General features: G+C 41.3%; 1 protein-coding gene across 1 annotated transcript in view; it reads left to right on the forward strand.

The window, feature by feature from the left end:
- TET1 (tet methylcytosine dioxygenase 1) overlaps positions 1 to 25,889 on the forward strand; it is a 1,437,723-nt gene that overhangs the window by 327,515 nt on the left and 1,084,319 nt on the right. The window contains exon 3 of the mRNA XM_044055524.1: positions 14,358 to 14,451. Within this exon, the coding sequence (XP_043911459.1) occupies positions 14,358 to 14,451 (94 nt within the window). The remainder of the gene's footprint in view (positions 1 to 14,357; positions 14,452 to 25,889) is intronic.

Consider the following 25,889-nt stretch of genomic DNA (forward strand, 5'->3'; position numbering starts at 1 on the left):
TCTCCTTCCACAAGAGTGCAGACCACGAACCTTCTTAATGTAAAATAACTGGCCTGAAGCCCAAGTGCTTAAACCAGAACTAATACACTTTTAGAATAACACACACTGAGCCCTCAATCAGCAGTTCCCAACTTAGAAGGATGTAAGCTACCTGTCCTGCCACCACAGTGCAGGCCACAAACCTTCCTAATGTAAAACAACTGGTCTGAAGCCCAAGTGCTTAATCCAAAAGACTTAGAATGATAGCTACACTTTAATCAAGTTACTACCAAGCAGTAATAAATACAACTGAATACTTTAAAGATTGCCTGGATTAGTGCTCAAGTTATACAAACAAAGCTAGAGTCAGCAGGCCTGGATCTAGTCTATGCTACAGCAAACAAGGTGTACCAATTTCAGTAAGAAGCAGTTCAAATATGCAGGCACTATAAGCCTTTAACCAGAAATTCCCAGCTCAAGTTATGCAAAATCTTACCAGAGCTGGATTTCACTAAGAAGCAATTCAAATATGCAGGCACTATAAGCCTTTAACCAGAAATTCCCAGCTCAAGTTATGCAAAATCTTACTATAACCATAGATGTCCTTGTCCTCTATGCTTCAGTATTCTATCCATCCCTCCTTCCCCGTGGTGCTTGTTTTTGTTCTGGATGTCTAATAAACTTCTTGTTTTCCATAGGCTGGCGTTCCTCCTGAGGCATTCAGTTCTGAGCATTGTATTTGCAGACATCACTTTTATGGCCAAAGTTCTCCTTAGCCATCCATGCGATGTGTCACATACTAGCAGTACTTAAATCTCTTGTATACTGGGCAGATGTTGGGTTGCCCATGGCAGAGGATTCCCTCACGTAAAGAATACTGTAACAGAAGAGAAGGACATTTTGATTATGGTAAGATTTTACACAGCTATTCCTCATCCAAAGAAACAACAAAACTAATCAGTACAAAAAAAGGCAGCACCAAAGATATTTGAAGAGAAATACAGGCAAAGGCAGTTGGATATGGAAAATTTCACAATATAAAAAAATAAGAAAACAAAGGGAAGTAGAAAAGAGGGATTAATAATCAAGAAGTTAAAGAAATTAGAGAAGAAGACAAAAGTAGAATTTTTTTATGGATTACCTGCTAAGTAAAAGATTTAGTGTAGAAAATCCAGCTCTGGTAACATCACAGCATGATAGAATAATGAATCCCCAAATTAAGGAGTTGTACAGCTAGGGAAGGAACAGGAAACGGTGGCACTTCTGATGCAGTCAGTGCTGTGGAGTAATAGAACAGTGAGTTCCCATATGAAAGAGCAACGGATGGTGCAGGATGCAGCTTGAAGAGAAAATGTTACAGGAAGATGTCCTGGAACTTTCTATAGAATGCCTGCAGGAAAAGGAGAATAATAATGTGCCCTCAATTTGGAAGAAAATGATCTAAGGGAAGAGCCACCTGATTTAATGGAGATGGATAGACATGTTAAGATCAATGAAAGGCTTGAAATGTTAGAAATCTGATAAAAGAGATGAACACATTAATCAAAACTGTTATCTGAAATTCATGTCATATAACAGAAGTAAATAGGATATATAGACCCGCGGTGGTGGTGCTGCGGTAGCATTGTCGCCTCACAGTAAGACGCTACCTGGTTTGATTCTCAGCTAGAGCGTCTTCTGTGTGGAGACATGCGTGAATGGGCATACCTTCGTTGAAGGTTGTGCGTCAGGGCTGGTAACTCGGCATGTAAAAATCAACTACCAATCATTAGCGGACCGGAGTTCCGCTGTGGCGACCCCTAACTTGGGGAAAAAGCCGAAAGACACAAACAAACAAACAAACTGTGCAGCTAAATTATTAACAGATAAAGTCTTACCACAAAACACAGAGCAATAAGGGAAATGAAGGGAAGAACTCAAATGCCATAATAGAAGCATCAAATAGAGAAAACTGTAAAAAATTAAGACAAGAAGTGTCACTATTAGATGAGGGAACAGATAAAAAAAAAATACTTAGAAAGACAGACGTGATAAATCCAGCTAACAGTAGCAGAACAGACCATGATCTATCATACACTGTTGCAAATAATAAACTAAAGATGTCAGCACAGGCAGAAAAAAAAGTTTTATAGAGAACTGGGAAACAAAGAGAAGGAGTAAGTACCCCACCAAGAAAAGAAGAAACGGATGTATTTTGGAGAAATATCTATTCAGACCCTATAGAACATAACAAAGATGCTGAATGGATAGAATAAGTAAAAGAAACAGTAATAAGTTCAAATGTACAGGATAGAAAATGGGGTAAAGAAATTGAAACAAAATTGAGAAAAGCTCATAAATGGAAAAACACAGATCTAGAACCTAACTTCTGGCTAATAGTATAAATATGTTTACACAAACATTTAGCCCTGAGTAAGAACTATTTATATGTATGCCCCAGACAGACACCATCCTGGTTAACAACAGGAAAACAATACTCCTTAAGAGTGAACTTGCAAACTATCCTAAAAACTATAGACCGATAATTTGCCTTCCAGTGATGTATAAACTACATACTGGAATTGATGCCAACAGAGTTTATAGTAGAAATATTAATTTAACCAGTAAATATCACTGCAGCACCCTGGGAAAGGCAAACTGGATACCCTTTCAAGGCAGAGCCATCCTCATTCTTGGCTCCCTTTACTTCACACTCCTATACCAAGGTGCATCTCTACACCCTATGTATAAGACTAACTACATCCGACCCACACTACAACCTGATAAGCTAATCCAGTAATGGCCCTAGTCTCCTAACTCCATCCACTAAATTTTATTTCACAGGCCACAGCTTTTCTGTTCTTGCCCCTAAAACTATGGCAGTCATTGCCACCTGATCCTACTGAAATCAGACACTACAAACAGTTCAGACCCTATTTCAAGCAATAACTAACTGAACAGTATAATTTCATATGCCAGAACATAGGCCATGTCACTTAATTCCCATAGTTGCTCTTTTACATTCATTCCCCTCTCTAAATTTTAATACATTCCTTGTTATATGCAATGTATTGTATATAAGTAATGATTAAAAAATATATAAATGTAAACACCTTTGTGCTATACTTGTGACAAATGTAAATACAAACTATTCAATGTATCAGCCTGATGGCCTGGGTCATGGCTGAAATGGATCAATAGACCAACCTACCCACCCACCTGGTTAACAAGTAATACACAAACAAGTAAGCATACCCTGTCCCCTCCACCATGTAAACCCATATCCACTGCTTCCCCATCTGCCCTATCTATATGCATATAAACCATACCGCTCAACCTGGAAGCATAAAAAATCTGGACTAAGGCCCATGAAAAATAGGTACAAATCTGTATGCTGATTAACATAAAGTTTGCATACATAATTATGTATTCCTGCCCTTTCCAATGGAATTCTGGGATACCAACTTTCAAATGCAAACTGAAGAATAGACAACCAAAATATGGCCCCATCCCAGAGTCCCCCTGCAACCATTCCAATGTCCCATTACTTGGCTATTTCGCCCCATTTACCATAAACATTGTAATGTGCATACTGCTTTACTTCTACAATGATTTGGATTTTATTTTACATTTTATAGCACAAACACTAATAGACATATGCTAAACAAAGCAATACAGTCTCACAATGAAAACAGACTTAGCATTAAAACTTCTCTGCCCTTGAACATTGAAACAGCATTGAAACCCACATCCAAAGAAAATGCATCTGGCCAGTGGCAGATGAGGATTACCTTTGAGCTGTTTTCAAATCATAGGCCCCTTGCACACAGAACAATGTGCTCTTTGATACACCTTCCTGACTGCATTAAATTATATTCCTTGTATAATACAGCACATTTGTTAGAGCACATTTTAAATGTATTGTTTTGAACATTTTTCCAGTAAGCAATGAAACAAAATGCATTAACCAATAATGATAAAACTGCCCAGTTCAGAACATTTTCATCATAAAAGTCTACTCAAACTTCTACAATCCACCAATATCACTAAATATGCACAATCTCTACAGAAGTAAAAGTCATCTAAATAATTCCACATTAAAGAGATCTGTAACTAATGAAGAGGTTGCTGATAGCAAACAACTTTATATTTTGTTTCATCTACAAGTAAAGTGCCTGTTGCCCTTGAAGAATAAATTGCCTATGTTACATTAAAAAAAAAATGAAAGCTAGTAATATTTCAATAGGGACTGAGTGGCAAACTGATAACAGGTTCATAGTTAGACATTCTCAGGACTGTAGCATCCACCCCCCTTTAAAAGTACAGTATCAGCAATCCATCTACATACTGTGGGAGAAGAACTCACAGCCTTCTGCTGCAGAAGCAAGTATACTACTTGTTGTGCTACTAATAATGCAAGTAGACTTTCCATAAGCACTACTAAACTTCTCTTTCCCTGGAGAACTGTGCAGCACAAGAAATCAGGAAAAAAACAAAGTTTATTGGGGGGGACAAAGGCCCAAAACCAGGGACATATTTTAAATATTGCTTGTATAATCTTAGAAAGTTGCTAGAATAAAATGCTGTGTTACCATGTGTTTCCTGAAAGATAGAAAGACTGAAACTTAACTGGCTGTCATTATTTAGTGAATTCAGTTCTCACTGATTTGCCAGAAAGCCATGCATTTTATTTTATTTAATATTTGTTTACTGGGAAAACGCAGAGTCCAGACGTATGTCTTTGTATCATGGGAGGAAACCCACACAAATGCAGGGAGTACATGCAGACTCCACACAGTAGTCACTTCAGGCGAGAATCATACCAGAGCACCTCTTGCTGTGAGGCAACAACACTACCACTGCACCATCCAAATTTTAACAGGAACAGAGCAAAAGTATGAGCCAAACATTCCAGACAATTTGTGAAACTTTTTACAGTTGAGAGCTATAGCTCCTTCAGTCGGAAGTAGTGGTATGGGTAGAGAACTCAGATTCTTGCCTATTGTACCTAAGGTACAGGGTTTACACCTGAGTAACCCTACCTACCTGAGGCATCACACACACACACACACACACACACGCACACGCACACGCAACACACACACACGCAACACACGCACGCACCCACGCACCCACACACACACACACACACACACACACACACACACACACACACACACACACACACACACACACCAAAACTAATAAGGCACTGAATAAAGCCAGTTAAATAAATGCAGCAGCAAAAATATTAAGACACTGAATGCAAAGCCAGTTAAAACTATAGTACGATGAATGAACTGCTGTGGACACAAACAGTTGAATTGAAAGAGCAGAGCTTTGCATGGAACGAACATGCACCAGAGCCAGTTAATAAATGTGAATGTAGCAAGAGCCAGTTAACATAAATGCAGCAGCAACAGTTGAACCAGCAGCAAAGAACCAATTAAAATTAAAATACACTGAATGCAAAGCTAGTTAAAACTGTAGTACGATAAAACAGTGAATGCAAAGCCAGTTAAAACTATAGCTTAATGCAATAAAACACTGAAAGCAAAGCCATTAAAACTATAGCTTAAAACTAAATAAATGGACACAAACAGTTGAAAGAGCAGAGCTTTGCACGGCACGAACTTACACCAGAGCCAGTTAATAAATGTGAATGCAGATGGTTATACTTATAGCAGTTGATGTGAAGTTGTTCTATCTCACCATTCATTCTTACTGATGGGTTTGGAGCTGATCCTCGGCTCCAACCCGGCCAACTACAAAAACCCGAGGTCTTCAACCAGCTCAAGGCCAACTCCCTAGCCCATGATGCAGCCTGATCTTCCCTCAGATCTAATTTGCCTCTGCAACTTGATTGGACGTTCACCAGCTCTGGCTAGTGAAAGTTATTGCTTTTTTTCTCTTAAAATCTTGTTAGATAGCTTAAATTAGATAGTTTAATAATAAGTTTCCTTTGTTTATAGTAGTTACCTTTTCTATAAGTGTATTCCTGGTAATTTGCTAGTTATTTAGATAGTTTAAATAACTTACATAAGTGGCCGCATTTTTAGGCCTTTAATTCTCCCTATCTCATATTTCTTCTTACATAGTTGTGTGGTGTTACTTAGAGCCCTTTTTATTTACAGGGCATAGTGTATTTCTGGTAATTTGTTAATTATTTAGATAGTTTAAATAACTTAGATAAGTGGCCGCATTTTTAGGCCTTTAGTTCTCCCTGTCTCATATTTCTTCTTAAATTGTTGTGTGTTGTTAGTTAGAACCCTTTTTATTTACAGGGCAAGTACATTGATATTTAGCTAATTATATAATTTGCATAACTTAGCTTAGTTGTTTAGAGATCTTGCATTAATAGAAGTTAGTGTGCCGTGTTGATATATATTCTACCCATAGCTTAGAGACAGTGAAAGTTCTGAGTGTTTTTTCTTATGTATATAGACAGAGTTTTCTCTGTTTGTTCTGATAGGATGTGTCATCCAGAGAAAGAAAAATATAAGTCTGTATTTAAAAAATGCCCAAGATGTAGGCAAAAGATGTCCATCACAGATGGACATACTGACTGTGTCTGTTGTTTAGGTGAGGTGCACCTACAAGAAAGCTGTTCAATATGCCACTCTTTTAGTGCTAGTGTTGCATGAGAGAAAGAGAAAACTTATGGATAGAGGTCTCTTAAAATCCAAGAGGCACTGGATAAGCATGACAAACATTCTAAGACATCTTCTAGTTCTTTGGAGTCAAGGAAAAGACCATCGACTCCAAAAAACAGATAGACTAAAGCTTCAACATCGGCTCCACAGCCAACGGAGCCGACTGTTGTTTTGTTTAGGAGCCAGTCCCCGACATTGAAGCCGGTATCTCCTACACTGAAATGCCCCATCTTACAGTCGGTGGCTTCATCCACATATTCTTCTCAGGCCTCAAGTAGACTGTCTGACTTGGATGTGGACTGTGTGGTGAAGAGGCTTTTGAAGATACTGGTGCTTGCCAAAATTTTATTGGCACCAATCCCTGGGACTTCGGAGCTGGCATAAGTTCCCCCACTGTCTTCTGTTCCTCCACTGATCTGCCTCGAAGTTTCGGAGCTGGAGAGCTCGGAACTGATGATCGTGGCGCCCTCGGGGCCAACACCTACCTTAGGGTTGTCGGCCCCGACTGCCCTGATATCTTCGGTACCGACCGAGGGATCTCGGAGTCGACACTCACTGGTCGGGTCCAGGGAGGATAGTCGGACAGACTTGTCGGTTCTGACTTTGCCTCTTGGGGCCTTGGCTCGAGTGAGCTCTGCTCCAACCTTAGGCTCGGAGCCCTCTGTTCTGGTGCCGGGAGAGTCTCTTGTATCCTCAGATCAGGGGGATTCCTCACGTCGGGACCGAGGGGCCTTCGAGGCCATGAGGAGGGTATTGTCCACACCAACAACCACACCATCAGTACCAGCAGCTCCCTCCCTTAAGGCACCAGTGTCTACCTCTACAACACACGCTCCATTAAAGTGTAGAGATCCTGAGCCTCAGGAAGGCCCATTGGGCGAGCCATGCTCTTCTGAAACCTCTCCAAAAGCTCCCACTGAAGAGGTTCCCAGGAAGAGACTTTGCAAGAGGAAGCATCTGGACTCCCCACAGGAATCCATCACTTCGAATACTGACTTAGAAGGGTCCCCCTCAGAGGATATCTTAGAAATTCTTAAACAGAGGGGTGGCTGGAAATCCCTTAACCCTACTGATGATGAATCAGTCCTCCTGAAGGCTTTTGGGTCTCAACCCTCCACCTCTTAGGTGTCTCCACCCTTTGATGAGTTGATTAAGTTACTCTCTCGAAGGACATGGGAGTCCCCGGATACCACGGAGCCTGTTCCCAGGAGGCCTAATAACTTTATAACCTGCTCTCAAGACAAAACTTTTCTAACTAAAGGAGTGCCCATTGACGCCATGGTGGTGGCAGCAGCCACTAAGAAGGAACTATCAGAAACTTTTTTGTCTGTTCATCCTCCTAATAGAGAGTCCAGGATCATGGACAGGTATGGGAAGCATATGTTTAGTTCAGCAGCTTTTGTCCTTTGATCCCTGAACTATCTCACACATTTCACAAGGTTACAAAGGGATCTCCTGAAGGAACTAGGAGATACCCTGCAGGGTTCAGTAGTTCTGGAGGTTTCTGACAAGGTAACTTCCCAGCTCTCTACTCTTAATTCGATTGCGAACTCTTCCATGCGTCTGGTGTCATATGCAATTGATGGAACAAGCAGAGCAGCGGGTTTAGGAATTGCCATTAGGAGATATTCCTGGATGCGCCTGTGTTCCTTTGTGGAACCCTTTAGGTCTTTCTTTATTAACACCCCTTTTGACAGCTTGTCCCTTTTTGGACCGAAAGTAAAGGAAACACATACCAGGAGTGAGAAAGATGGAAGGACCTTGTCTGCCATCGGAGTACATTTTTCTACCCTGATTAGACCTTATCCCAAAGGGAGAGGGGGTGGAAATATATGGTTCCGTAAATCTCAAGGATCTTTCCAGGACACTCATGGTGAACCCCCCTCTAGAGGCAGAGGAGGGGGAAACAATGGAAGATGCCATCCATGTGGCATAGTGGGTCCGCAGAATCTGGGCGACAGAGATCAGTTCTTTGGGAAGCCCTATTAGCGCTCCTGAGAGGAGGCCCAACTGTCCATCTCTGGAGGCAGTCGGGGGACGCCTTTCTTTGTACCCAGACACCTGGCTAAAAATAACAAATGACAGCTGGGTATAAAGTATCATATCCAGAGGATGCTCAATTCTCTTTGCCACACCGCCCCCCTCTTGTGAAAAAAATCCTAGATGTTCCACCCAGTCACAGGGAACCAGCAGCCATAGAGGTCCAAAGGTTGTTGGAAAAAAGAGTCATCCAACCAGTCCCAGCAGACCAGAGAAGATCCGGAACTTACTCAAGGTTCATTTTGGTTCCAAAGAAAAAGGGGGACTGGAGACCTATTCTAGACCTCAGCAGACTAAACAAGTTGGTAAAAAAGACAAACTTCCGGATGGTCACGCTACAGTCAATACTCCCCTTTCTGAGGAAAGACAATTGGATGTGCTCGATAGATCTCCAGGATGTGTACTACCACATAAAAATGGACAGACCATCCAAGGATCATCTACGCTTCCGGCTGGGAGCCAGTCATTATCAATTTCGCGCTCTGCCCTTTGGTCTGACTACAGCCCCCAGAGTGTTCACCAAATGCATGGCAGTAGTCACAGCTCACCTGAGATATTTGGGATTCCAGGTGTTTCCACACCTAGACGACTGGCTCCTCAAGGCAACCACCAGACATCAGCTCATACACACAAGGGATACAACGTTAAATCTCTGCAATCAATTGGGGATTACCATAAACTCAGAAAAATTTGCTTTGTCGCCATCGCAACAGACCGTTTTTATAGGAGCAGAACTAAATACAGTCACAATGACCTTAAGCCTTCCTCCAGAAAGAGTTTGTCTTTTATGAAAACAAATCCTAGACCTGCTTTCGAAGACAAAAGCCCCAGTCTCAATGGTACTCAAATTGCTATGAACGATGGCGGCAGCGATCATTGCCATTCCTCTGGGTCGGATGCACATGCGAGTGCTACAGTGGGTCCTGTTCTTTCAATGGTCCTTTCAGGAGCTTCCAATATCACACCAAATCATAATAACGAATACGTGCAAGAAGGACCTTCAGTGGTGACTGACATCCCAACAAGTAACTCTAGGCCGTTCATTTGCCCCTCCCACTCCTATAGCCATGGTGACCATGGATACTTCCTTGATGGGGGGGGGCATTATCAGGGAAGAACAGCCCAAGGCACATGGAAGAAGCATGAGGCTCATCTGCATATCAATGTCCTGGAGATGAGAGCGGTACTCCTAGCGTTGCAGTCCTTTCAAGACTCTCTCCCTCTGGGAACAATTGCAATTCAGACAGACAATGTCAGTGGTCTGGTACATAAACAAACAAGGAGGAACCAAGTCTTATTCCTTGTGTCGAGAGGCTCTGAGAGTATGGCAGTGGACAGCACCCAGCGCTTTCTGATAGCAATGCACATCCTGGGTAAATCCAATGTGATAGCAGACAAGCTAAGCAGGGCAATTCTTTTGCATCACAATTGGTCCCTAAAGAAACAAGTAGCAGAAAGGATTTTTCACAGATGGGGCCAGCCTTGCAGCGATCTCTTTGCAACCCCAACAAACATGAAATGCAGAAGCTACTTCGCTCTAATCCCCCCGCCGGGGGATGCCCCAAGGGATGCACTGGTGCACAGTTGGCCCCTGGGTCTCCTTTATGCCTTTCCTCCTTTCCCTCTAATATCCAAAGTTTTACAGAAAGCAAAGGCTCTGAGAAGGACCATAATCTTAATAGCCCCTTACTGGCCTCTTCAAATTTGGTCTCCCTTCCTTCAGCCTCATCTATTAGAAGAACCTTGGATCCTGGACCCAGTTTCGGATCTTCTGACCCATTCATCGGGGGATCTTTACCTTCTCTTCACTCCCTCAAACTGACACCTTGGCTGCTCCAATTCCAAACATAGCCAGGATTCACAACCTCTCAGCCGAGGCTCAACATATTTTAACATCCTCTCATAAGTCATCTACCAGAAAATTATATCTTAGCAAATGCAAGAGATTTTCTATATGGGCATCTCAGAATGATATTGATCCATACCTAGCTTCAATTTCATCTATTCTGGAGTTTCTGACTAAACTTTTCAATGAAGTAGCCGTTGCGGCTACCATTAGAGTTCAATTAGCAGCAGTCTCAAACTTTCATCTTGGTGTCCAAAATTCTAATGTCATGTCACATCGACTCTCTAAAGCCTTTTTCAAGGGTACTGTTCATTTGAGACCACCCGTCAAAACTCCAGCCATGCCATGGAATCTGAATTTTGTTCTTTCCCAAATTATATTACCTCCTTTCGAACCAGCATCATCCTATGATTTGAAATATCTCTCATGGAAGACCATATTTTTAATAGCTATCACTTCTGCTTAGAGGATTTCTGAGTTACAGGCCTTGACCATCAAACTTCCTTATCTGATTTTCCATAATGACAGAGTCTCACTCAGAACTAATCCATCATTTTTACCCAAAGTTTGTTCAGAGACAAATCTCAACCAATCTACTGACTTGCCCGTTTTCTTCCCTAAATACACAAATAAGATGGAACACATGCTGCACAAACTTGATGTTCATAGGCAACTCCGATTTTATTTGGACAGGACCAAACAATTCAGAAAAACAGAACAGCTCTTTTTCTCCTTTTTGGAATCAAAAAAAGGTGCTCCAGTGACAAAAGTCACCTTGTCAAGATGGTTATCAGATTGTATTTCTTTCACTTACAGTTCAGTGAATGCTCCATTACAACAAAAAATAAAGGCCCAATCTACTAGAGCTGTATCTACCTCATCAGCCTTCTCTGCTAAGTTACCATTAGATACTATTTGTGCAGCAGCTACCTGGTCAAGGCCTCATACCTTCATCACTCATTACAAAGTAGACAAAGCCTTCAGGGACAGGACTTCCTTTGGTTCCACTGTTCTGAAGAACATTCTCCCGTGTGCCACCCAAGAAAGATGGTGCTTGGGATGCTACCCATCAGTAAGAATGAACGGCGAGATAGAACAACTTCACATGAAGAAGTTATGTACTCACCGTAACGTTCCATGTGAGTTGTTCATCTCGCCTTCATTCTTGTGTCCCACCCTCCAACCCCCATCCAGTCTACTTGAGGTCCAAGACTTCTTTTATTTATGGTGTATTGTGTCTCTTATCCAGTTCTTAGGGTGGTATATTAATAGTCATATTTAGCCAGTTGGCAGCAAATAAGATCTGAGGGAAGATCAGTGTGCATTATGGGATAGGGAGTTGACCTCAAGCTGGTTGAAGACCTCAAGCTTTTGCAGTTGGCCGAGTTGGAGCCAAGGATTGGCTCCAAACACATCAATAAGAACGAAGGCGAGATGAACAACTCACATGGAACGTTGTGGTGAGGTACATAACTTCTTTTACAGACACACACACACACACACACACACACACACACACACACACACACACACACACATACACATACACCTATGTTAAACTGAATGCACCAGAGCCAGTTGATAAATGTGAATGGTTATAACAGTTGTTTACACATGCACATACGTTCAACTGAATGCACCAGCGCTAGTTAAAATAAATGTAGCAGGGAATACATCAATGATTGAAACAAATGAAATAAATGCACGATAAAATGAATGCAGCAACAGCTTGATAAACTGAATGTAGCAACAGCCAGTTAAAACTAAATAAATGTGAATGCAGCAAAGAGCCAGTTAAAACTAAATAACTGAATGCCATGAATGTAGCAGTGGTGGTTGAAAGAGCATTTAGAGCTTTGTATGGGACAAACTTGCACACAGTATGATGCACAACAAATTTTTTCCTCTTACCTGGACTGGAGGAGACTGCAAAATTTAAATTATGCCACCTACCATCACTGTTATACTCCCTATTTCCCTCCGAGTCCAACAGGCACTAGCAGCTGATGTCATCACGGCTCACGCACACCTCTATAGGCTGGTGATGCATGGTGACATCAGTAAAAAATTTAAAGTGGTAATACAAAAAGAAAAAAAAACGGGAAATTAACGGGGCCACTCGGGAATCCATGACACCGCAATATTTTGCCCTCAAAACCGGTAAATACAGAGGAATTCGGTATAGTTGAGAGGTCTGATATAAACCCATACCCACTGCTTCCCCATCTGCCCTATCTACGGTTTATATCATAACATCGAATTCGCATAACATCGAATGGCCATAACCTCGAATGTGCTGTTCATCGAATCTGTTCATGTGGGGGGCTGCACCCCCCACACCCCCCGCTGATTATATATACCAACTCCGTGGTCGCACTACAGTGAGGAAAGGGCATATTTACTGATCCTCACTGTACTGCGATCCCACAAGTACAGATTCGATGAACGGCACATTCGAGGTTATGGCCGCTCGATGTTATGTGAATTTGGTGTTATGATGTACACCCCGTATCCTATCTATTCCCTACTACTATATCTAATATCTATGTCCTCATTTATTGGTTCTACTACTGCAGCTTTGTATGCTACAGTTTCTGTTATCTTCACTGCTATAATTTCCCTTCACACTTGTATGTACTGTGTCCTTTCTTTTGGCTGGATCACATTTACCTCAACTGTAACACCAGTATTATGCATTGTGTACTCCTGATCCTACTTTTTTTTAAACCTTCTTTTAAATGTGTGTACATTTTTATTTCATTTATTTTATATGTCACTATACTGCATAATTTAGTAATACCTTTAGTCTTGCTTTACTGTTGTTACAAAGAATGTAACCTGGGTTGAACCTGCAAATGGTCAAATCTGATCAGTGCCCTACCCTGTTAAACAAAATTAAGCTAATAAACAAACAAGCAAGCAAGCAAAATTTTTTTAGTCAAGTCATAGCTCCATCCCTGTTTGCCATGAAGCTGGGTTCTCTCTATATTTTAATACATTCCTTGGTGTATGCAATGTACTATATATAAATAGCGCTGTAAAATTTATGTAAACACCTTTGTGCTGTACTTCTGACAAATGTAAATACAAACTGTTCGGTGCACCTACCTGCCTCATGGCCTTAGTAATTTCTGAAATGGATCAGTAAGACTAACCCACCCACCAACCTTGTTAACAAATAGCAAACAAACAAAATAAGTAAATATCATGATTATTACCAATATGAAATGGTTAGTACTTCAAATGCACTGAAATGGATAGTACTTCAAATGCACTATTTTTATTTATTTGCTGTTTGTCTTTTAAAATGTATATCCAGATAAATATTGCTTATCTAGTGGTAATTTCCAGATATTTCCCAGTGGCATAAGAAGTCAGATGACTGGTTATGGGTTACTGGTCTAGATGTTAAATTCATAAGTTCACACCATGAGTTGTTATTTTTGAGGTGAACTGCAACATTAAAACATTTGAAATTGGTTTTCAGTTTTTGTTTGTCACTAAATGGTTTGTCTAAAAAACGTGAAAGAACTGCATCAGAAACATAGAGCTAAATAAATGAAAGGTTTGTATTACTTTCTTTGAATTGTTTTTAAGTAAAACTGTCTGACTTCTAATGCACAATATTTGTCTTGTTAAAAGGGAACCCCTTGTACTTGAGTGTTGCATTAATCTATAAAATATGGTTCTTGAGAACTTTTTAACTTTTACATTCTCTCAGATTATTTAAAGTAGATTAATTTTTCTCTTGACACAAAGCTTAATAATTCCATCATTTATGTTCTGCAATTTGTCTACATGTACATGAATAGATGTAGTTGTGCCCATATCCATTAATTTTCCATATTCTTTACCTCCAGATATGGTGAAAAGGGAAAGGCTATACGGATAGAGGTGGTAGTCTATACAGGGAAGGAAGGGAAGAGCTCTCAGGGATGCCCCATTGCTAAATGGGTAAGTAATGGTGGTGCTTCTTTGCTCTGCTCATGGACAGCCATTTTTCCTAGCATGTTGAATGTGTTTGTGAATCTCTGACTGGTTGGAAATATTCACTTTTTATGTGCAAGTATATTGGAGATGTCTTCAGTGTTGTAATAGGTGGTACAATTTTAAGATCGGCTCTGTGCATTGTTATATGAAATTCCTAACATCGTCAAAGAAGGCTTTATGGTTATGTTTCAAAGAGGTGTCAGTATGCAATTTTTACCTGGATTTGCATGTTTCCATCATACATCTGAATTGTTTTCAGACATCTTGAGTTCACGTGTACCATGATTCCTTACTGACAGAAGCGTTTTTTCTTTTATGCAGATTTGTTCATACAGGGGTTCCACCAAAAGGGACTTGTTAAATTTGACATTGTACATATAACAGATGGGGCAGACACTTTAATACAGGAGTTAAGGTGGGAGTCAGTGGTGTAAGAGGCTGCTTTTGTTATTGGGTCACCAGGGCAAGCTTTAATATTTCCTTCGATCTGCCATCGAGGAGTTCTTGAACACTTTGTGATTAGATACAGTTTTGGGTTGGGTTTGAAGGGAAGTATTATGGCATGGTGGTCAGATTTCATCATGCAGTGGAAGATTTCAGGTGTGGAGCAGACTGGTGCTATATTACTGAGAACAAGTTCAAGGAGATTGGGTCCCCAGTTCTGACAGGGTACTTTAAAGGGTTCCATTAAAGACAAGAAGAAAAAAGGCAAAGGTCATCCTTCTTGCATTAAACTGGATAAGACAGCTCTGGTTTTCCTAGTCAGGCCAGTTAATGTTCAAGAAATAACTCTCCCACTTCACTGTACCGTACTAAACCAGCAGAAGGAGAATATGGTATACCCCCATCCACAAAGGGGTTGAGAATCAAGGCATGGAAGATTACAGATTATACTTCACAGACATTTTTCAAGCCTACAATGTTTCTTAGTAGCCATCACCTCAGCCAGAAGGACTTTAGAATGGCAGGCTTTATTGCATAGAAAATTTTGCACATTTTTCCAGAAATAATGCAGGATTATATTCATGACTGACTGCTATTTCATGGTAAAGGTGGTTCCCCAGACTTTCCTCGAATCAGTCCACACAGCTAAAATTTCCTCCAAGCCACAAAATAAAGAAAATAATTCTTCATGCAGTGGTTGTGCATAAACAGCTCAGATACTTTACCAAGAGAACCAGAGATCTAAGACGTTCTGACCAGCTGCCTGTGTCCTACATGCCAGAGAAATAGGAAAAACAGACTTTCATAATGGCAAACAAATTACAAAACCTTCTGACATCCATAGGAATGTTATTGCTAGGCAACTTGCATGCTAGCAACACAGCCTTTTCCAAGAACACTTTATCTCAAAATGTATGTGAAGTTGCCACTTGGGTTTCAGTTTACACCTTTTCAAAGCATGATAAGCTGAACATTCATCTAAGAAGTATGTCTTGTCTTTTGTTATCCTAAAGACCATGCTGTGGCCCTTTGTCCAGGACTAGTGTCAAGGAGCTTTTCAGTGCTTGCTAACTGACAATTTCCCAGCTATTTACCAATGCACTGGAACAATGTACATTATGATGAACACAGTACATTTGGTACGTTGTACAGCAATAGATATTTGAGTAGTGGTGATATGTATGGAGTGCATAGATGTAATGCCCTTGATCTAAGTATAGGAATTTCTTGTAATGTGATACATAGGTCTTCCAGAGCATTTAGTTTAAAAGCATACCTCAATGGGACTAGAGCATATCTTCAGTGTATCTGTGTTGTTTGTTTATTCTACATTCTGATATTAAGTGCTATCAAAGATTCTATATAGTTTGTGAAGACAAAAAAACTGTTTAGAGAAATCACATACATTTGTACATGAAAATGTCAAGAAAATGAGCAATAGGAAACATCAAAATTGGTGCCATTGAAAGAAGAGAGAAACTGAGAACTGATAATAAAAAGTTGAAGAGAGACTCCTTAAGTTCACTCTCCAAGAAAAGTTGTAGTACAAGAACTGCTTTCGATGTGGAAGACCACTAAAGGAACATCAGAGATACACAGACTCTTTGAAAGCTAACTGTGATTCTAGTGACTGGTAAGTTGTATTTTATTAAGGTATGTTTAAATATGATCAGAAGTGATGTAAAGTTTTCATAACATGTTTAGTATGGCATTAAGGTTAATTTTAAATAATCTGTTTAATGTAATATTGGATATCACATTGAAAGCATATGGGTCTACATATTGCATAATTAAAAAGGAAAACATATGACTGAGTATATTTTTATACAAATTATGTTGTTTGTCTGTCTTTCGGCTTTTTCACAGCTGAACTCCAGTCTGCTAATGATGGGCAGTAGATTTTTATGAAACGCCGAGGTGCCAGCTCGACTCCCAACCTTCAACAAAGGCATGCCCATTTACGCACGCATGTCTTTCGAATGCTACCCAACCGCGGGGAGGACATGCAGTCTCCACACAGAAGGCACTCCCAAACCCAGCCGAGAATCGAACGGGAGAACCTCTTGCTGTGAGGTAAAAACACTACCGCCGTACCACCATAGCATACTATATGTTTAATACAAATAAGCTAACTAAACACATCTGTGTGTCATGTGGTACACATTGCTACACAATTCAGTTTGAACACATGTTTCAGTGAGGTTAAACCATGCCCTTCAAGTGGCTGTGTTTGTTATACAACCTAGGAATGACAAGTGGGATAATTTGTGCAGTAGGTGCTTCTACCCACCTTTCTTCCTCTTTCCTATATAAAGATTTTTGGGTTAGATACTATCGGAGTTCACTCTATTTTGTTAGTAAGCTTAGCTATATATATGAAGCTAAGTTTGCTATAGCAGTAGAGTTCTAGTGTTTTTGAGTTTTTCCACATCTGGTACAGAATATTGATGTCTGTATTTGTATATGTGTGTCTCTGTGCATTCAGGTACTTGGGTATGTGTTTTATTGCCACTTTTTTCCATAGGCATTCTCAGTGCTATGTAGGGTTTGGGGATACAGGTGCACTTGCTTGGAGACCTATGTGCTCCTACCAATGTGAATTTGTCAACAGACCCCTTTCAGTCATGACCCAAAACATTAGGTAGTAATAAGTGCTTAAAACAGTATGTATATAGAAACATTAAGGTATTATGTGCAGCATATGGTTTTTCAGCATTGTCACCCAACTAGTAGTAATAAATAAAAGCAGAGATAATTGCAGAAGAAGAAAGTATTATCAGGTTATAGATGAAAGTACTGATTTACATTCCATTAATACAATTAAAGGCTGGAATATGAATTTATCAGTGAATAGTATAGGCTCATAGGCTGGTACTAGGCTATCGGCCCTAGGGCCTATGCAAGCCTAGCCATAACAATTCCCTGGATATTTCTTCCCACAATATTTACTTCTCTGGACCCGTCTAGCAGGGTGACTGACATGATCCCCGGGGTGAATTTCCTATCCCCCATCCAATCATCAAGGTTCCTTTTGAAGAGGGTCAATGAGGCGCTCTGCTTGACATGTATGGGCAGTCTATTCCAGAGTATGGGGAGTCTCTGGGTCAGGAACCTATCCCTCCAGCATGTTTTGTTCATTGTGATGACAAGGTTTAGATCCCTGGAGTGCGTAGCTCTGAGGGATTGGGATTTCTTTAAGTGGAGCATGTCCAACAGCTCAGGGTTTGACATGGCCTTGTATGTTAAGCAGAGATCGTCTGTGAGTAGACGATATGCCACAGAGTATAGCTGGAGATTTTTTAGATGGTCAGCATATGGCATCTGCTTTAGGCCTGTGATTCTTTTAGTGATTAATTTCTGTGGCCTTTCCAGCTGTTGCACATGTCTTGTGAGGTACATACCAAATGGGGCATTACACTCTATAATGGGTCTAATGAGGGATGAGTACAGTAGGACAATGACCTCCTTTTTTCTGGATGAAAAGCCCTTAGTGATGAGGTGTGCCACATAGAAGGATTTCCTGACCATTGTGGCGATGTGGTTATCGAAAATGAGACACCACTGTCCACCTGTGTCCCTATGTCTCTCATCACACTTTCGATGTTTAGTGTCCTGCCACCTATGTGGTAATTCATGGGTACATGTTTTTTTCCAAAGGGGATAACTATACATTTCTTGGCATTAAGCTTGAACCCATGGCTCTGGCACCAGGCATCTGTTTCTGTAAGGCCCTTTTGTAGAATATCCACATCATTTGGGGATTCAGTAATGGCTCCCAGTTTGCAGTCATCTGCGAACTTTGTTAGCCAGAGTTCCTTAGTGTTGGCTTGTACTTCAGAGAAGTAGATGCCAAACAAGAGTAGTCCCAGGACTGAACCCTGAGGTACTCCACTTGTCACTTGTCTGGAGCTGGATTTGGAGTCGGCTACTTTTACAATCTGGGTTCTGTCAGTAAGCCAGTTGGCAACCCATCGAGTGACGTAGGGATTTATGCCCAGCTTAGTAAGTTTGTTTATGATTCCAGAGTGGGGGATGGTGTTGAAGGCCTTGGCGAGGTCAAGATAGGCTGTGTGGACTGCCTTACCCTCATCCACAGCTCTGGAGACTGATTAGAAGAAGTCAGTCAGATTCAGGAGACAAGATCGGCCCTTCACAAACCCAAACTGGGTGGGGTCCAGTGTTTGAAGGTTGCCAATGTCTTTGTTTATAAGTTCCATGATAATGCGTTACATGCCCTTGCAGATCAGGCATGTCAGACTGATGGGATGGTAGTTCTTGGGATCCAAGGCGGATCCCCCCTTGTGGAGTGGGATAACTGTAGCTGTGCGCCACTCAGTGGGCATGAAGCCTGAGGTGAGGCTATGATTAAACATGACACTAGGTGAGGTGCCAGTTCATTTTGTAGTTCATGTAGTACACAGCCTGGAATGTCATCTGGTCCCATGGATGCTGTATTCTTAGCTTTGGAGAGTGCGGTTTCTACCTGTGTGGCCGTGATTACCAGAATTTGGCAGTTTTTTGGTATTGAGATGGTACAGGTTAAAGTAAATGCTAGCTAATAGGTGTATTATACAAATGTCATAGCAAGGCCAAACAAAATATTGCAGGGGGTCATAAATTTAATACACAGTGCAGTAATAATGTATAGTCCAAACGAACCACCAGCACTCAGAAAAAAGATACCCGATTAGCTTTAGTAACAGGAGAAAGCAGATCGTGTTTTTTTTCTGTCACTTTTTCAGTGGTGAATGTAGCAGTCATTGGTAAGTCTGGTTTAAATGTCATTAAAGGTTTGTGATCAGTCAGTTGATGCAGAGGCTTGTCAGAATCAATATGAGCACTATATTCATTAAGAGAAGATATTCCATCAGTTGATCAGTTTTTTATGTTAAATGTCAGTAAATGATAATATAATACGCACTTCATGCATGCTTTTCCATCCACAAAACACTAAAGAATATATCTAACAAAATGTATTATATAAACATTCACAATGGCAGCCATGAAACTGTATGTTTGTTACAGCTTACAACTATATAAAAAAGGCAAGATAGATTCAACATGTTGAAACCTTTCTTCAGAGCCAAACAATAATAAAAAATAAATAAAATGCTTGAATATAAGATCAACCATGCTGAAAAACAAATAAACTAAACTCCTTCAGTGATATAAAATATTCACAGCCTTTGAAAACTTAATGCATCTCTCACTGAGGCAGACACCCAGTCAACAACAGTGATTATTTCCAACAGTGAATGGTTAATTTATTTATTATTCTTGTGGGGCTTTTTGCATTGGCAAAATGTTGCCTCTATGGAAACAATGTGTATCACTGCATATGAGTGATATATGTTGCAAGAGAGAGAGAGGAAATGGAGTGCCCTGTATAAACACAAACTGAAACTTCCCACAGACATGTTTTTCTTTTGTTGGAATAGATAAAATGGTAAAAATATGGCCTTACATCTAGTCTGAAGCCAAAGCTCTTAGACAAAATGAAAAGAAAATAGGTTCTTACTTTTGTTGTTATTTTCATCCGGGTCTTAGTGAAACTGTTGGTTGAATGATTTGCCTTTATATTAAATCCCTATTTTGCCAATGAGCACTATTTTTATTATGTATTCTTTAATCATCATGTGTCACATTACTGAAGTGTTAACTGAAGTGAAATCTGTTTTGTTTGCAGATGGAGTCACAATGCACACAGTTATCACAAGGCATACACCCTTTAGGGGAAGTTGATGTCAGTCTTCCTTGTGCAGACAACAGCTTAATATTTTTTTTTTTAAACCAGAAAAAATATTCACATCTGATGTTGTCTTTTTAATTTTTTCCTAAATGATTGGGTCTCGGATCTGACCTCAAATACATTTACATATCTCATATGCCACCATTTCATTACAAATGCAGATCTATCTCTTTGAGCTTTTTTGGGTGTTTTGTCTTACTGTAAGTCAAATATTTTTCTCTCTAGAACTTCCTACCTGGCTAGCTTACTATTTCACGCACCTTCCTGACCCATTTGTTGAGTTTTCGAGTTCTTTACTTTGCAGTACCCTTTTTTCTCTGTATCTTCTACCTCAGGTCACTTTTGGTACCATTGCTGGTACTGTTTCCTACTTTGTTTTCCTTCCTCTTTTCTACCATCTAGAGGGCATTTTCTTTACCTACCATTGTTGGTAGTTAAAAAAAATCTTTTCCCTATTTCTCATTAATCACTCTTGCCCTTTTAGTTAATACCAGTGTAGTATCATGGCCAAGAAACCAATGGGTTTCAAAAAAATGCAGTTCCTGTGGACATAAGATCCCTATCTCTGATGCCCACAGAGAATGTGTCTACTGTCTCAGAGCTTCTCAGCTCAACACAGACTGCTCCATTTGTGCAGCCTTCAATGCCAGGGCCCTTAGTGTTTATAGAAATGTCAGTTTTAAGAGGATTGCTGCCACCTTCTTCCTCTGCACCAGGGGCTCCAACACATGCAGAATCATCCAAAGCCACTTTGGAGGCAAAAGATTCATATAAGTGGTCTCCAACCTGTTTTCCTAAGACTACTCTATCTTTGAAGCCTCCTCAAAAGATTAAAAAGAAGTCAGATCTGACCTCCTTGGATCCAAAATGGAAGCAGTTGGATCCCATGTCTTCAGACAACTATTCATACGAACTCTCCAAGAACCCGGTCCCCAGCATTCACTGTACAGCTTGTTTCTCCTTGGCTCCAATCCCCTTTTCTTCAGGGGACCCTGAGGAGAGAGTGTCAACCCCAATCCATCACTTCTTCCATCAGGTCCTCCAGGGACCTTTCAGAATCCGAAGTGGATAGGATGATGAGGAAGTTCCTCAGAACTCAGATTCAGATGAGGGTTATCCCATCTCAGTCTCCCATCAGATTCATGAGCCTTCCTTCTACTTCTCATGCAGTGATCTCTCCTTCTCCAATCTGATCCAGATTTTCAGAGCCCTTGGATCCAAGAGACCTGAAATTGTCAAAGTCAGATCCGAAGACAGCTAGATCTTCAACTCTGACCACTTCCCTGACTTGTTTGGCTCAGATTCCTTTGGACCAGGATGACTCTTGTGGCCGAAGCACTGGCACCAGGGCCAGGGGGCTAGGTTCCACTCCAGTGCTGTTGGAGCTATCCCTGCCCATTGGGGCTTGTGTGTTGGACAGCTAGAGCCCGACTCCCCCCTTCAAGTCACGGGACCAGGCAGAGTTGTGGCATGGTAGCACTGGCAGCACTGGAGTCTCCTGGTCCTTCTGCCTCTGAGGTAGTGGAGAGGGTTTTCCCCTTCTGAGAGATCTGACTACTCTTCCGATCCTACAACCATACCCCCTATGGGTCCAATCTCTGATCCTCTCAGGCCTATTCCACAGGGACAGCCAGTCCCCATTGAGGACTTTCCCCTCTCTTCAGATCCAGATTGTCCCACTGAGGAGGTTTTCTAAAAGAGCATGTGTAAGAGGAGACACATAGACTCACCACTGGAGTCTCTCACCAAAGACACTGACTTCGATGAAGGAGAGGGATCTCCCAGATCTCTACCAGATGGTGTCTCCTTTGGATTCATCTTAGAGATTCTCAGGCAAAAGGGTGGATAGTCATCTGATACCCTGCCCAAGATGAGTCAGTCTTTCTTTTAAGCTTTTGGGTTCAGCTCATCTACATCTTGGGTGACTCCCCTGGCAGATAAGCTTATATTTCTAGTCTCTCACTGGGCATGGAAGGAAATGGATACTGTAGAATCCATTCCCTGTCACCCTGATAAATTTCTTGCACCACCTAAAGACAGACCACACTGGAGCAAAGGAGTTCCTGTTGATGCTATGGTTGTGGCAGCAGCCACAAAAAAGGAGCTGGTGGTACAGAACTCCACTATCCATCCCCCTAACAGAGGTTCAGGACATTGGATTTGCAAAGAGTGTTTTTGCTTCAGTGACCTTTGCCTTATGGTTTCTGAAGTACTTGGGACATTTCAAAAGATTACAAGGGATTTGACTGAGAACTTTCCAAATCCCTCTCCAAGTCCATGTACATGGAGGACTACAAGAAGTCTTCTTCACAACTGGCCACTCTGTTATCCATCTCTAATGCATCCATTAAGCTAATTTCCCATGCTGCAGAGGGTACTTCTTAGGTGGCTGGTTCAGCATAGTCATTAGGAGACATACCTCGATGCACTTATGTGACTTTGGAGAGCCTTCCAAGTCTTCTTTCATCAATGTTGCTTTTGCGGGAACATCTATGTTTAGTTCAACTGTAAAGGCAATGCTTTCCCAGTGTATACAGTATGGCAACGACCCTGTTTTCCTTAGGAATACACTTTTCTACCCCTCAGCGATCCTTTTCCAGGAATCAAAGAGGAGGTAAGAAAATTTGGTTCCATAAGTCTCAGGGTCCTTTGCAGGTTTCATGTTGGGATAACTCCCTCAGGGGCGGGGGGGGGGTTCAAATGGAAGATGCTGTCCTGGCAGCAGAGGAGGCCTTCAAAACCAGCATGGTCCTGAAAGGTTGTCTGACTGCACACCTCTGGAGGCAGTCAGTGGTTGCTTGTTTCTGCACGCAGATGCCTGGGCATCAATAACAAAAGACTCTTGGGTGCTAAAAATCATATCCACAGGTTATTACATACCATTTTTCCAGATTGCCCAAACAAAATGAAAAGGCTCCCTGATGTTCCACCCAGTCAGAGGGAGGCAGCAACTCAAAAGCTGCTAGACAAAAAGAATCATCCAGAAGGTCCCACCAGACCAGAAAGTATTTAGAACTTATTCAGGATTCTTTTTAGTGCCAATGAAAACTGGAGACCTGAGACCAATTCCAGATCTAAGCAAACTAAATATTTTTCTGAAGAAGTCAAAGTTCTGAATGGTCGTGGTTCAGTCCATTCTGCCATTTCTATACAAGGAAGACTGGATGTGTTTCCTTGATCTTCAGGATGCGTACTATCACATCAAGGTGAAAGACAATCCTGAAAATTTCTGTGTTTTAAGCTAAGGGCCAGTTGTTATCAATTCAGGGCCCTGCTTTTTGGTCTAATCTCAGTCCCCAGGGTGTTTACGAAATGTATGGCAGTGGTAGCAGCTCACTTGAGACTGCTGGGATTCTGAGTGTTTCCATACCTAGGTGACTGGCTCCTCACTGCCCCAACCAAACATCTTCTAGAGGAATCCAGGGACTACTAGCTTCAGTTATGTCAATTACTAGGTTTCTCAGTCAACATCTTGCAAATCTCATCTTCAACCTATTTAGAGCCTGGAGTTTATAGGTGCTCAGTTGAACACAGTAAGTCAGATAGCCTGTCTTCCAATCCATCATGTAAGGATAATCAGGTACCAGGTGAAGCAAATTATTGCACATGCTTCTCTCCCAGCCAGACTTGTTCTTCAGGTCCCAGGGCAATGGCAGCCACCATAACCCTAGTTCCTATGGCCTAGTTTTATATGTGCATTTTTCAATTCTTCTAGCTGTTCAGTGGTCAATTATTCATCATCCCTCGTCCTTTCCAATCAAACTCACTCAAGTATGCAAACACTGTCTACACTGGTAGATACAGTCAGACATAGTTTTCCTAGGATGCCTTCTTGGACTTTTGCCTCCCAGTAGCTATGGTAACCATGGACACCTCCCAGCTGGGGGGGGGGGGGGCATTTCTTGGGATGAATGTTCCAAGGCATTTGATCTCCAGAAGACACCAATTCACATCTCAGTGTCCTAGAGATGAAAGAAGTCCTCCTAGTGTTGCAGGCCTTCCAAGACGTCCATCCTCTTGTGACGATTGCAGTATAAACCAACAACATGTCTGTAGTTTGGTACATCAACAAACGGGGGAACCCAGTCTTACTCCCTTTATCGGGAGCAGTGACAGTGTGGCAGTGTGTGATCTCCTACAACCGCTTTCTTATGGCAACACATATACCAGTGAAGTCCAGCGTTCTAGCGGACAAACTCAGCAAGTCCATTCTGATGCCTCATGAGTGGTCTGTCAATCAGTGGCAGAGAGGAATTTCCATCACTGGAGCCAGCCTTGCTGTGACCTCTTTGCATCTTCCCACGACAAGTGCTGCCGGTTTTTTGCCCTAATCCCCCTTCAAAGGGAATCACCAAGAGATGATTTAATCCATATTTGGCCCTCCAGTCTCCTTTATGCTTATTCCCCAATACCTTTAATTTCCAAATTCTTACACAAGGCACTTCAGTTGAAGAACACAGTTATCCTCATTGCTCCCTTTTGGCCTCGTTAATTGTGGTTCCCTTTCCTTTGGTCTTAACTTCGTTATCCACCATGAATACTAGACCCCATCCCAGACCTGCTTTCTCACAGCTCTGGGATGGATCATACAGACATTCCAGGCCTCAAGTTGACCACATGGTTTCTCTATTTCCACTGATAGCTAGACAGACCAGGCTTTCCTCACCAGTCCAACACATACTTCTGTCTTCCCACAAGGCCTCTACAAAGAAGATTTGCAATAGTAAATGGAAAAGATTCTGTATTTTGGGCTCTACACTGGGAATTTGACCCCTTCGCTGCTCCTATCTCTGTGGTCCTAGAATTTTTAGCATCTATTTTTCAAGAAGGAGCTAGTTTTTCTACTGTCAATTGGCAGTCATTATCTAATTTTCACTCAGGAGGAAACACTTCCTCATTAGCGTCTTCAAAGTTGTACAAGGCTTTTCTAAAAGGTGCTTTTTGCTTAGGCCCCAGTGAAGGACCCATCACCCCCCCCCTCTGGAATTTGACAGTCATGCTGCAACAGTTAACTCAGAAATCCTTTGAACCATCAGCTAAGTCTAATTTAAAATTTTTATCATAGAAAACAGTTTTTCTGGTGCCCATTACATCTGCAAGATGAGTTAATGAATGCCAGGCTCTCTCTCCCAAATCTGCTTATCTTATTTTTCACAAAGACAGAGTTACCTTACGGACCAGTCCGTCTTTTTTACCAAAATAGCCTCCA

The sequence above is a fragment of the Protopterus annectens genome, chromosome 14.part0 (assembly GCF_019279795.1).
Source record: "Protopterus annectens isolate FY-2018-M chromosome 14.part0, PAN1.0, whole genome shotgun sequence".
Taxonomy (NCBI): domain Eukaryota; kingdom Metazoa; phylum Chordata; order Ceratodontiformes; family Protopteridae; genus Protopterus; species Protopterus annectens.